At 43.2% G+C, this 13,919-nt stretch overlaps 1 protein-coding gene across 2 annotated transcripts in view; it reads right to left on the reverse strand.

The window, feature by feature from the left end:
• Positions 1-13,919, reverse strand: part of DSCAM (DS cell adhesion molecule) — a 732,791-nt gene that overhangs the window by 44,072 nt on the left and 674,800 nt on the right. Inside the window, exons 23-27 of one of the 2 annotated variants that reach the window (XM_072807037.1) lie at positions 13,649-13,812; positions 11,916-12,014; positions 8,176-8,364; positions 6,673-6,963; positions 3,074-3,250 (exon numbers count right to left, since the gene is read on the reverse strand). In XM_072807037.1, coding sequence (XP_072663138.1) covers positions 3,074-3,250; positions 6,673-6,963; positions 8,176-8,364; positions 11,916-12,014; positions 13,649-13,812 — 920 coding nt within the window. Of the gene's footprint in view, positions 1-3,073; positions 3,251-6,672; positions 6,964-8,175; positions 8,365-11,915; positions 12,015-13,648; positions 13,817-13,919 lie in introns of those variants that run through there. The other variant, XM_072807038.1, reaches the window with a different exon arrangement.

The following is a 13,919-nucleotide window of genomic DNA, read 5'->3' on the forward strand; positions in this document are numbered from 1 at the left end:
ATGCTGAGTGAAGTAAGTCAGTCATAGAAGGACAAACATTATATGGTCTCTTTCATTTGGGGAATATAAAAATAGTGAAAGGGATTATAGGGGAAAGGAGAGAAAATGAGTGGGAAATATCATAGAGGGAGACAGAACATGAGAGACTCCTAACTCTGGGAAATGAACGAGGGGTAGTGGAAGGGGAGGTGGGCAGGGGGATGGGGTGACTGAGTGATGGGCACTGAGGGGGCACTTGATGGGATGAGCACTGGGTGTTACGCTATATGTTGGCAAATTGAACTCCAATAAAAAAATATATAATTAAAAAAAACTGTTATACCCAGCACATGGCAGGTGATCAACAATGGCTTGTTGAATTAAATTTACTTCTGTGATCCATACACATTAAAACTTATAGTGAAAGGGAATATAAGGGAAGGGAGAAGAAATGTGTGGGAAATATCAGAAAGGGAGACAGAACGTAAAGACTGCTAACTCTGGGAAATGAACTAGGGGTGGTAGAAGGGAAGGAGGGCGGGGGGTGGGAGTGAATGGGTGACGGGCACTGGGGGTTATTCTGTATGTTAGTAAATTGAACACCAATAAAAAGTAAATTAAAAAAAAACTTGCTGTTAGAAAGAGGGTGGAATTGGGTTCATGGTCCTTTGCATTCTTGCTGCATTTGTCCAACCTTTACAAAGCACGTACAAAATGCAAGACTGCAGACACTACTGTACTCCGGCAAGGTACTTCCCTGGAACTCTTTGCTCCCTGACATCTTGCGTAAATATGCCCCCTTTCTCACAGTACTTGTTTTCTTCCTGCTGAAACCTTTGTGCCGGATCTGTCTTTCCTCATGCACAAAGAAAACAAAACCGTTTCTGGGGAGGGAAAGGCCCTGCTCTCTGATGTGATGTATTGCTTTCTTTATCAAGATTCACCCTGAAATACTGGTGACTAGGAGTAGAGATGCCCACAGTGATAATGCCAGTCCCAGGATATTTTCTGGCCAGAGCGCTTGCAAAGCAACCACTGAATCACCCGACATGGTTAAGAACGACAAGAAAGGGTCCATGGGCCCGCCATTGGTCCAGCGCATTATGTTGGTAAGAACAGCATCTTTAGCATCTTTAGAGGCTGAGGTGCTTAAGTTGTAAGTAGAGTAGGGCAAATCAAACAATAGCTGGGAAGGAAGGAGTAAGCAATAGGGCCAGGGTGAGGGGAGGAACGGTGAATTTGGCAGAAGGTAGTAGAATGCTAGGAAGGAGTGCCTTCATGTTTAATGCATTTGCTGCCAAACCCTTGTGATCAAATGGAAATTATTAATAAAAAATTACTGCTGATTTTATACGATGTTTTATGAACAACAGATAGCCTTTGAAATGCAGCTAGTTAGATCTGGCTGTCTAAACGCAATAAGGACAGACCCTTGCTGGGTCTGTCAGTTATTGGCTCCTCAATAAAATTGCCCCTTGTCCCTAAAGACCTGGATGTGGGATTTTGTTGTCCCTGAAAGAGTTATAAGGACATCCTTTGGTCCTTATAGTGATGAGCACTTGTGGATGTAATCCAACACAATTCACTTTATGTTGGATTTCTCAACTTATTAAGCAATATGTTGCTTTTTCATAGCTCTTAGATGGCCTCCCCTTCTCTCCCCAGTTTGGATTAATTGCTCCCTCCTTTGTGCTTATGTAGGATTTGTTTGAAGCCCTATTTTAGCATTCATGACATTTTTGTTCTTTTCCTGGTAGATGCTCATGTGTCTGCCTCCTACACTAAACCTAAAGTTCAGAAGGTTCTTTCTCTTCATTTTGATACATCAAGCACTAAGCATAATGCTTAGAATATATAGGATTTACTAAGGTAAGTCTGCAAAACTAAATAAGTGGTTAATGTGATTTAGGAAGGATATTTCAATGAGATCGATGGCTCATCTGAATTATGGGGCTGCAGGAGATTTGAATGGAAGCGCTATTAACGTGTACAGATGGAACATGATGTACTTCAAATATTTTAATTTGTCAGCGAAGTGGAAGCAAATTGATAGGAAAATGTGTTAGGGCCACATAAAGAGAAATGCTTCCCATAAGTGCAGACAGGAGAAAGTATCAGCATGTTCTGCTGCTCTAATCAGATTATAGCCAACTGAAGTGTTTGTAGAAGATGCCAATGTTTCAATATCCCCACAATGTCTGGGGTATATCCCAGATAAGTACTGGGGACAGGGCTTTCAAACTTGTCCCTAAGATGTAACTCTGAGGAATATGCAGGATGCTGCATGACATTACTCCACACTGGACTGATTAAATGCGAACATTGTGTTCGTGCATTTTATCAAAAATGTGGCTTGGTTAAATATCCTGACGGTGAAAAGCAAAAGACTTAAAAATACTCTTTCTGCGTTGAGTTTCATGTTGGAAAGAGCTCATTTTCCTCACACTGCAGGGCAAGGGCAAAGGCAAGGAAAGGCTCTAGCCAGAAGCTGGAAATAGCTTTGTCACCAGGACCTCACAGAGCTGGACATTATAATAATGGTGTCTGCTCACAATGGCTCTCGTCTGGCCTAGGCTCTTGTCTTCCATGGTTTTTTTTATGGTTTGAGTGAAACTCTTACACTGGGCTTCAGCTCAAACTTCTAATTTGGGAAAGTGTGTGTTTTCTGTCTCACAATGCTTTACCATAAGCCCTCAATTTCCGCTTCCCGGCAATAAAATAGTTCTCATTGCCACAGCAAATGTGATAGATCTTTTTAAAGGAAGTCGTAATTGATGGCACTGCTGGAATGGTTAGAATTAAAGAGAGGGGGGTTGAAAACCCATGAGAAAATCATTTTCTTTGCCTACGATGTCTAGGATTTAGGAGACCTGTGTGAGGTTGACCCTCACTCAATTTCTGATGGTGTTGAGTAGTAGCATCTGTGTGACTCTTCCCCTAATGCTCTGTGACCCTGATGAAGGCACAGCACAGAGTCAGGCAGCTGGAAGACCTGGCCTGGAGAGTAAAAGCCCTTCTCTTGGGGGTTAGCTCCCACCAGGCTGGCTGTCCAGCAATGGTGGCATGAGCAGTTGACTGTGGGGCCACCACTCACCTCTCAGCCTCTTCAGTCTCTGCTCCCGCCTCCTCCTCCGTACCACGAGCAGGAGCACAAACAGCAGCAAGACCCCCACCAGGATGCAGGAGATGGTCACCAGCATCTTGAGCCCTTCGTTGGTTGTCAGCCCTTCTTCACTTTGGACAACTGACTTAATGAGTGGAGGGATTGTACCTGAAAGCAGGGCCGTGGTGTTAGATGACTATTAATGAAGACAGCATGGCGGAGGTTTTAGGGATGACGGTTACAAGAGGCACATTGTGTGATCCAAGGGTGTCCAGGTGATGAGCAATGAGAGGAGTTCTTTATCTAGGTCCTTGCTAATTTATTTATTTTCTCACACCCCTCCTCTGCCCAACTTGCAACTTACTTGACAGCACATCAAATCACGATCTGCACAAAGGGTGAAGCCCATTTCTTTGAAAGGGACTCATTTTGCAATGTACTGCTGGGTGCAGGCACTTGAAAGCACAATGTCCAGGCTAGTGCTTAAAAAAGCCACATGCATTTAGCTGGAATTGTCACCTATAGTACAACTTATAGAGGCTACTTGAAAAACCTGCACATCAAAGAAGGAACAGTAGGTCTGGCAAGTGGACAGGAGTCTGCAGGGAGACTGTTCCAGATACACTGGTTTAAAGAAGCCTAACGTCCCTTTCTGTTTGGTTATTCACTTGCTTTTTATCTACTTTAGAAACTCTCATTTTAGGGTGTAAAGACTGAAGATAAATTTTCAAAAAGGAAACATCTAGGTCTCCAAAGCACACTCCTTAACGATCAAGCATTATTATACAGTGTTATGAAATTCAGATTATTTAGAATCATAAGGAAACACCTAAGTAGACTGGACTCTGAGCTATATTTGAAGCTGCTGTCTATGCAGAGGCTGAATATAATGGGCACAGAGATTCAAACATGCATCCACACTTTTATGGGGCACGCATATTGGCACCTTCCATTATGTAAGAAGCTCCATCTCACTATATTTTTCATGTAAAACAAGGGCCAGGAAGTCAGTGGTTTAGGAAAAATAATGCAAAAATAATACAATTTCCCCCCTGAGCAAAAATGGTCTTTATCCTGCAGTTAGTAAGTAGAGCAGGGATAATAGAATCCCAGTGCCCTATGTTATCTGCCCAGGCCAAGAAAAGTGTTCTTTGAACTGTGCAGTGTTTTCAGCTGGAAACCATCTCTGTGGTTGCTCAGAACCCACATAAGGAGATGCAGGTGAAGCTGGTCTGCAAAACCAAGGCAACACAAGGATGCATGCAAACATTTTGCCAAGGAAATGGCAGAAGAAAGAGTCAAAGACACAGAAGAATCTGAGACCTGACTGGTATAGGTGTGAGGCTGTCAATGTTTGTTTCTCCCAAAATGAAAGAAAAATCTTCAGTCAGATATGATAAAAGAGATATTAAAGCTATATATCTATGAGATCAGTTCCAAGAAATCCACAATCCTTTTCAATGAAAATGCAAATATGTATTTTTATATCCTAGTGTAATAAAATCATTTCAGATTTCAGAAATTTAAATGTAGCTCACAAAACTTTTGCATGATTATAACCTAAGATCCAGGATAAAATGAGAGCATCATTTTTTTCTTTTTTCCTTTTTTTTTTAGAAGACAAGCACTTAAATTCTGCAGAGTGCTTTGTAAGTTTGAATTACAGTTTCAAATTTTGCCTGTGAGTGATTTCTCATTAAAAGATTAGCATGACCATATCATCAATATGCACAGTGAAGCCCAGTGCTCTGGCACCTACACAGATTATAGAGAAGCTACATGCCAGCATGTGATTATTGTAAGTCAATTAATGTAAGCCAATAAGCTAAAGTAAGAAATATGCTTTCTGCCCGAATATGTACCTGCTAGCAGAGGACTTTGGGGGAACTCTTAAATGCAAAGTAAAGTTTGGTAAATCAAAGTCCTTTATTTCATAAGATCAAAGAATTAAATCATGTTGGAGGAGAAAGCCACGGGGAAGGGCTACTCTGACTATGGTTGGTACTTGGGGTTGGGACACCCTTGAATGACATTACTTGCAACTGAGGGCTAGAAAGTTAGAGGTGGCCCACGAAGAGCATCAGCTCTTGAGCAGAAGGGTTACAATCCAGTTGCTGAGCTAGCCATTCCAGAGCCATGGCGCAGAGTACACTGCAGTTGCAGAACCCCAGGCTGGAGTAACCAATACCAGGAAGGCTTCCACCTAAGGCCCTTCCTACTTTCATGTGCCCCAGGCCTGAAATGCTGGAGGCCAGATAGGGTGTTGGCTGGGGAAGACTTTGTGGTGACATGGCCCTGGATAGGAAACTTGGGAGTGGGTTTCCAGTGTGCCAGAGCAGAAAGAACTCATTCTGGGTCATCCATGACAGTCTAGGAGAAAATGACCAAATGAGGATCCCAGTCAACATCACCTGGTTAGCTTCCTTTAGTTGTTTATGAGAGTTCTTGGGATCATGGATATTCTTGTTAGGATTGTAAAACCTGTGCTCCAAGGAGGTTCTTGCTGGAGCTTTAATTAAGCAAGATCCCAAATACATACAGGCAGAAGAGGGAAGACCCTTTAGCCTGCCTACTGATGATGAATAAAGTATGGGTGGTGTTTGCTCAGGTACACACTTCCTGGGCTAAACCATCCAACACTGTGGTCTGACCTGATCAATGGCATTGGCCAGAAGACTCGGAGGGGTGGGGGATGCTAACTAAGCCAGGCGCTTCCAATATCCTGATGAACTGTAGTGGGTCTTACCTTGTGTTTGAGCAGCTAACTCAATCACTGCTTTTCCCTGAGTCAAAGTCACTGCAAAGCTGTAGAAATCAGCACCAACATGCTGTTTGAGACTTTCTAAAGTTCCCTAACTGCATAACCATCAATGACCCACTATCTTTCACCTCACTGGGCTGGACATTTGTTCAGATATAAATAAATAGCCTTTGATACAAGTTGTAGAAAAAAAAAGGATAAAAATCTGTATCATTTATTTTTGGTTCACCAACCATCACAAGATACCTTGCCTGGTTTTCAGAAAGTCCATGCAAATTGCATGTGCATGTGTGTGTGGGGTGGGACACATGCTAATATCCTATGATATACTGCTTTCATCAGTGCCTGCATTTCTGCTTAGGGACTGCCATAAGCTTCTTTACCATGAAGACTGTTTTGGCACATGCAGTCTAAGGGCTAAATGAGAGCAAAGGCGGAGTTATGTGGGTTGGGATGGGGTGGGGAATGGGTAGGGAGACAACAAAAGCAGTGTTAGCACATAGTCATTGACAAATGCACAGAAGCACATGTTTGGTAAGTGAAGGTAAAGAATCCTTCAGCCCAAAGAGAAACCACTTCTGCACCAAGAATCCCTAAGGAGATTCCCATTAGCCCTCAGTTCTGTATTTCTGGAACAGAGCCATGGTCTCGGGAACACCGTGAACTAGGGAGCCCCACAGGGAGCCGACTGAATGGCCCCGAAGCCTAAAGGGATCTGTGAGCACTGGTCACTCTGTGCCAAGGATGAATGTTGCATGGGAAAGGGACAGTAAGCACATGCACATGTCCTGTGACACAAAGAGGAGGGCCATAAAGCCAGCCAGCTTACTGCCATCGTAGTTCAGCGTGGCGAAGTTGGCCTGCTTCTCTGCACAGCCGGCACTGTTGCACACCCTCATCTGTAGCTCATACCACGTGGCTTCTTGCAGGTCGTACAAAATGTACGACTTGGAAAGAGAGGTCCGCTGAGCTGTGGTCCAGACTGTGGTCCCAAAGGGTCTGTACTCCAGTGTGAAGGAGGTGATGGGACAGCCGCCATCATTCCAGCCAATGAGGTTCAGCCTCACGCGCGTGGTGTTGATGCTGGCAAAGAGTTCTTGCTCCTTTGAAAATTGGGGCTCTGTAGGAGAGTGCACAGTGGAGGTCAGCTCATGGGATACACAAATGAAGGCCATCTGCATAGTCACACATTTCCTCTTTGGCTGCTTTCCCCATCTGGGTAAGGAGCTCAGTCCAAGTCTTGGTCATAGTCAACTCCCAATTTGTCCACTATTTATTGGGACCTATAAACCAATGGGCAGTCTCCAACTATCTCCCTTCGTAGGTACTAGAGGGAAAACTGGGTGGGTAGAGGCTCTCTTTGTATATGTCAGAGCTCTTGAAGAACAGTGCTACTTTCATGTATGCATTTCCTTGAGTGGTTCTGAAGGAACCAGTGCTGTGTGCTGAGCTGACCTGTTTCCACTCTGGGGTGGATGGACCTGACTCAAGAATAGTTTAGTTGGATTTGGGAAGTACCAACGGGTGTCCCTTGCTATCTAAACAATTCCTACTGGAACCCAGGGATCTAGTGGACATACTTCTGCATAAATAAATCCCTCATCCTCTGAAGCCTTGCTGCATCTTATCCAAAACTCAGGTGCCAGGTCCAGGTAGCACCTTTGCCTTCCCATCTCTCACTCTTTGCTGCTATCCAGTGTGGCTCCATGCACTCGATGAGAGTCAGACATGAGAGGAAGTTCCAAAGACCCTCTCTTCACTGCCTCACTCACTCTTCTGTGCCACTGTGCTCCTCCCCTTATTGGTGTCCCCAGACTACAATTTCACTGCTGAGCACCGATCCCTCCATCCCCAGGGGTTCATCTCCTCAAACATTCATGTTTCAGATTAAAAACCAATTCACATTAAAAGTCAACAGTCTATATCAGTCACTTCTCACCTGAAAAGTGGGGCCTTGGAGGCAAAATGCGAGTTATGGATAGAGGGGGCATCGGGCGACGGAGAGGGGGAAGATCACAGTAGAAGAAGGTGAGGGGTAAATGTCATATTTCATGGTGACCCAGCTGGGGCACTTTATGTTGGCACTGAAACCCTTGATTTGCAAATGGCACTTGTCTTTTTCACAGCAGGTGAGATAACGAAGGAAGGGAATCAGGATATTCTGTGAAGATGGGCCATTCCTCTCATTGCACCGCAACACTTCCAAACCCGTTTTGGGAATAACAAAGTTCAAACTCACAAACATGCAAATATAATGACATCTTCTGTGGTTCCAGTCCCCAAATTAAATCTGGAAAGTAGAGGAAATGTAGACACCAGGAAGCACACATACCTTTCCCCAATGTTTTTGCTTCTATGATTTCACTTATGCGTCCTGGTCCCACTCCATTTTGGGCAGTAAGAGTGAACTTATACCAAGTACCACACTTCAGATTTTCCAAGCGGTAAGAACGTTCACTTGGGCTGATTGGAAAACTTCCCCACTGCTCACTGTTATCCTCGGAGTACTGCAATATGTATCCTACAGAGCACAAGACATATTTGAAAGAGTCTTATTTCCTTTCTACTAAAAGTTGGTGGACGTTTGTATTTTGTAGGGGATGAGAGTTCTCAGCACTCATGCATCTTTGGAAGAAAACAGTTAAAGTCTCCCTGATGCCAGGAAATTGAACCCAGGCTGGGAGGAGGGCTATGATGATGTTTTGATTAGTATTTAGGCCACACCAGACATTACTATGGTGTATTGCTAATTGGTGTGGTGAAAATAAAACCACTTTCTCCCCATTTCCTTTTAAAGGGTGTAGCAAGCAGCAGGGAATGGACACTAGGTCTCTAGATATTGGCCCTCAGGGAACACATGCCTGAATCCTTGGGTATCAGCATGCTCTGAAGCTGACTTACATTTAAGAGAACTAAAGCTCCAGAAAAGGGGTATGTTATCAAGGGGGTAGGAATCTCCTCAACAACCCCCCACCCAGGCCATAATCACCAAGGGAACTGGCTCTAAATCCTGTATTCATTCCAACATTTCCATGGTAACCTGGCCTCTCCTTTGTCTGAAAAATCCCTCCAAAAATTCATTTCTGTACATGACCACTACCACCTGTACTTCCACTAGCATGAACATTAACTGTCCATTTCCTGAGTGTTCACCATGTGCCAAGCACCGTCCTCAGCCCACTAGGTTCATTACTTCACATAACCCTAGAAGATAGTGATTTTTATCCCCACAGCACAGAGCAAGACACTGAGGTCCAGAGAGGTTAGGTGACCATTTGACGGCCCGCTAAAGTAAGTGAGATTCAAACCCCACCTTCAGAAACTGAAGCCAGCACTCTTGGCCCTTGTGATCACTGAGACATTCCTCCTTGTTATGGCCATCATCCTGTTACCCCAATCACTTCCTGGGGGGCAAACAGGTCCTGTTTTCTCCGTCCCTGCCTCCTCCACATTCACACCCAGGCAATCAAGGACCAGCCTGCCTGGTGCATGGTGTCCTCAACCCCCCCCCCAACCCCTGAGTGGACTGCTATCCTCCGGGCTCCATTTTTGACATGGGCAAAGCACTGCAGAGACTCCCAAGCCCACACAGGCAGCATCAAGTGTTTTGCAGACCTCTCACATGGAGGTCATCTGTCCTTGATTCCTCTTCTGTGGTCAGGGTCCACATCTTCCCTACTCTTTACTCCTTCCCTCCCCTCTGGGCCTCTGCTGCCTTGGGGTCCCTCCTCCTTTCCGAGACTCATTTTCTCTTTGAGCATTCCTGATCTGCACGTCTCAAAGCTCCTACAGCACCTGACAGATGGGTGACGGATCTGTGTTCTCCATGCTCCCATGTCATCTCCTGGCTTCAACTCCAGCTCTGCCCAAACCACCTCCCTGCTGCTCTGAATGTCATGGGGAAGAACATTTTCCTTCTAATTTCCTCCACCCAAATCACATCTGGGAAGCTCCTCTAACCCTTGGCAATAGGAGACCCCATGCCAACAGCTTTGGCTACCATTGTGTTTCAGGGACAATCAGGGGATTGTCTTTGCTTAGAAACCCTTCATTACTAAAATTGGCTTCACCTTCATGACCTTCTGCTCTGACACTTCCTGTACCACCTCTCCCAGGCTCTCATACTTACAGAACCAAAACTTTATTTCATTTGAGCCTGAAGTCCTAGAGTCCCTCTAACTCTCCCCTCAATGCCCCATTTTTTTTTTTTCCATAACGATGTTCTCTAACCAGCCTAGAACCTTCTGTAAACCATTTCCACCAGGAGCCTATTTTCACTCACTCCTCTGACTTTGGCCACACTTATTCTTCCAGTCACCGGCTCTGGTAACCTGTGATTCACTTTTTCTTCCAGGTGTCTGGCACTACTTGACAAAGTCATTAAACTGGGAAAACTGTGACCACAATTTAGGCAATTTATATGCAGCTGGGGCCTCGCTCCCTCTTGGCAATGACTTTTTTGCTCTATTAATGACTCCCTGTGCATTTCACACGGTAGCTGTTACAAATCTTCCCCATATTCCTCAAAACTACAAGCATAATTTCACCTCAAGTCAGCCAATTATTTAAAAATATAATCTCGCCTTTTTCTCTCCCCCTTCCCAAAAAGGGAACATCCTCCCATTTACTCAGTGAAGGGTAATAAATATTCACCAACTGATTGTTAAAAAAAAAAAAAAAAAGTAGAGAGGTGCCTGGGTGGCTTAGTTAGTTAAGTGTCTGCCTTCAGGTCAGGTCATGATCTCAGGGTTCTGGGATTGAATCCTCCATTGGGCTCCCTGCTCAGAGGGGAGTCTGCTTCTCCCTTTTCCTCTGCTTCTCCTCCCTGCTTTCTCTCTCTCTCCCTCATAAATAAATAAATAAATAAATAAATAAATAAATAAATAAATAAATAAATAAAATCTTAAATAAAAAAGAGCCCTGACCAGTAGCATTTCTGATTTTTGGTGTGTGTGACAATCCCTAGCCTGGGTGCAGTCACTGAGTTTAAGGCGGGGAAGAGATAGGACAGTTTGCTCTCATGAGCTGGAAGGAGCTGGCTCCAGCACACTGCTGGCTTCACCCTGAAATGGCTCGCTATTTCTGGTTGTCTATCACCCTCCTCACTCAGAAGAAGGAATGTCCTCTCTCTTTGGAATTCCCCGCCCATGCTCTAGGACCAAGCCCCCATCCCCAACTCTTTTTTTTTTTTTAATTTATTTTACTTTTTTAAATCGGAGTTCAATTTGCCAACATATAGCATAACACCCAGTGCTCATCCTGCCCAGTGCTCATCCTGCCCAGTGCCCCCCTCAGTGTCCATCACCCAGTCATCCCAACCCCCCGCCCACATCCCCCTTGCACTACCCCTTGCTCATTTCCCAGAGTTAGGTGTCTCTCATGCTTTGTCACCCTCACTGATATTTTCACTCATTTCCTCTCCTTTCCCTTTACTTCCTTTCACTATTTTTTATATTCCCCAAATGAATGAGACCATATAATGTGCATCTTTTGTCTGTTGCTCTGGATTCTCTCCCTTTCCTGTGGCCACAGCTTGCTCCAACTCTATGCAGAATTATCATGCTATCTCATTCCTCAGAACAGACTTCCTTTATTCTTTTCTGCTATGGACTACTTTCAAAAGCTTTGTGCAAATGGATCATTTCTCACCTAAACTCTAGGTTCTCCATCTTTTCGTGCTTTAAAAATTATAACAGTAACTGCTTAATTACTAATTAAATTAGTAATTATTAATTATTCAAATGAGTGATTGAGTAAAGGAGTGAATGAATGATGGAGTGTTGACAACATGGGGAAGAAGAATCTTGGGGGGGGGAGGTTACCAAATTCTTTCTTTCCTGCCTTCATTAATCTTCCTCTCGGGTTGGATGCACAATGGTAATTTTGTGAATGGGATGCCTTGGATGAATGATGGGTTTCGGTAAATACCATAAAAATAGACGCGTGGCTTGCTGTTTAGGTGGTGGGACCATTAATTATAATTGACACATAATAATTACTTGATGGAGATGTGTCACTTCTCAGCCTGAGGATAGTGACAATCAACTACTGTGGGCACCTATTGCTCATTACCTCTGATAGAACTGCCCCCGTTGTCTCCAGGGAGCCATGAGAGCGTGATGGAAGAAGATGTAGTTTTGGACACTGTAAGCCGAGGCTGATCGGGTGGAACTAGATAGGAAACAGTTTTTAGAAAACAAGAATTAGTTTTTCACATCTTTAATCTGCCTTAACAGCCATTTACCAAATCATTTTTAACAGCCATTTATTAAATAAGTGTTTTAGGTTGCCAAAATATGCAATTCACTTCTGTCAAAATGTCTATTTAGTTGAGGTCCTTGGTTAAAGAGACAGAGCAGAGTGAGTCTATTATTTAATGAAAATTCAACTGCATTTCTCCTTGGATTTATGTCTAACTCATTTCCTCACTGATTCCTTGAATTTCTGAGTCGTTCATCACTGATTGAAATCTTCTTTACGCTTACTGAGGATGTGTGCATTGCTCTGAATTTCAGCCATGATCCAAGGGAAAAAGATAAATGGCATCCACTTAGCTGTTCTGTTCCCAGGGATGCGAAGGGGGAGGAGAGAGTAGGGGAGGGAAGACTGGGTGAGGGAAATTTAAGGGAGGTGGAGTGGGGGAGGGCACAGTGGCTAGTGGGAAAAAGAATAGCAAAAATTTTCACTTTTTAAGCTACTCCCCCAAGATGCAACACATACACACACACACCTACACACAGCTCTGAAAATCAAAGGTGTGCCATTGGGTGTCTGCACGTGAACTTGCACACTCATATGAGGTTTTGAAGAATACATACTTCTAACTAATGGGGCTCAATATTATTTTGGATCAGCACCGAGGACAGAAACATTGAAGGATTTCAGAATCAGGTTATCCAAATTGTATAGAAACTTCCCATAAAATGCTCATCTCTTTTCCTCTGAGAAAGGCCCATATATATTAACCCAAAGGTGGGAAAACCTGACCTGTCTGTTAGAGTCACAATATCATGCCAATTTTCTGAAACACAATGGAATTCCCTCGACTCCAATTTACTTGGAATTTCAGACCAATATTGCATTATTTTTTAAAAAATATGGTTGTTCTCCTCCTCTTCCCTCCCAATACCAATTTTATTTTTACTCTCTCTGATTTACTAATGTGACAACACTTAAGTCCAAAGAAGCATACATACCCTTTGATTTTTCTACTAATAAAATATGGCTGTGCACCCAAACATGAACCCGCTCAATGGCCATTTGGGATTTTAGGTACAATTTTAATTTAATTATCTTGAATTTGTCACGTGCTTTTTGTGTTTGATAGCAAGAAAAAACCACATATGCTGTATTAAAGATTCAACTAATTGTTATAGCAATATGCTTAGATTTTCATCTGATGACCTCTTAATGTACATTACATATAAAAGTTTAGTTACTCAGCAGATAACAGACTTCAGTTCAGACTAATTGTTTTTGTGTGTGTGTTTTCTGGGTTCTACTGACACATATGTAGACTAAACCGTGCAATTAGCTGAAATTATCAAGAACTTAGCGATGCACACATAAAGAAAAATGAGACTAGGCTCTCTATGCACAAAAATATGAATAGTGTTATCTTTCGGATTATGAATGTTTTTTGATTTGCTGCATTACATTTTCTGAAACGAACATGTTTTTTTTTGTAATATGAAAATAGCAATTAGCTCTTTAGAAAGGCTGATTTTTAAATTTGTTCAATTTTACTCTTTGCATATAGGCATGCATATAAAAATATCATTAAGAAGAGTCCCCAATTATTGTACCTTGTACTTGTAAATTTAAAATAATTTCATCAGATCCCCAGTTGTTATTGGCAATGCAGCTATAATAGCCAGAATCTTCCGCCTTCACTGTACGGATAATGAAGCTCCCGTTGCTGAAGATGCTCCTCCGCCCATCAATCGTTACTAGGCTGGGTGTCCCGTTACTACCTCACAGGAAGAAAAGGGCACAGATTAAAGAAATTACAATCCAAATTAGCTGAGGCTGGGGAAAAGCATAAAGACTCTCTCTGAGGTAAACAACACATTTGGA

The sequence above is a fragment of the Canis lupus genome, chromosome 30, assembly GCF_048164855.1.
Source record: "Canis lupus baileyi chromosome 30, mCanLup2.hap1, whole genome shotgun sequence".
NCBI lineage: Eukaryota > Metazoa > Chordata > Mammalia > Carnivora > Canidae > Canis > Canis lupus.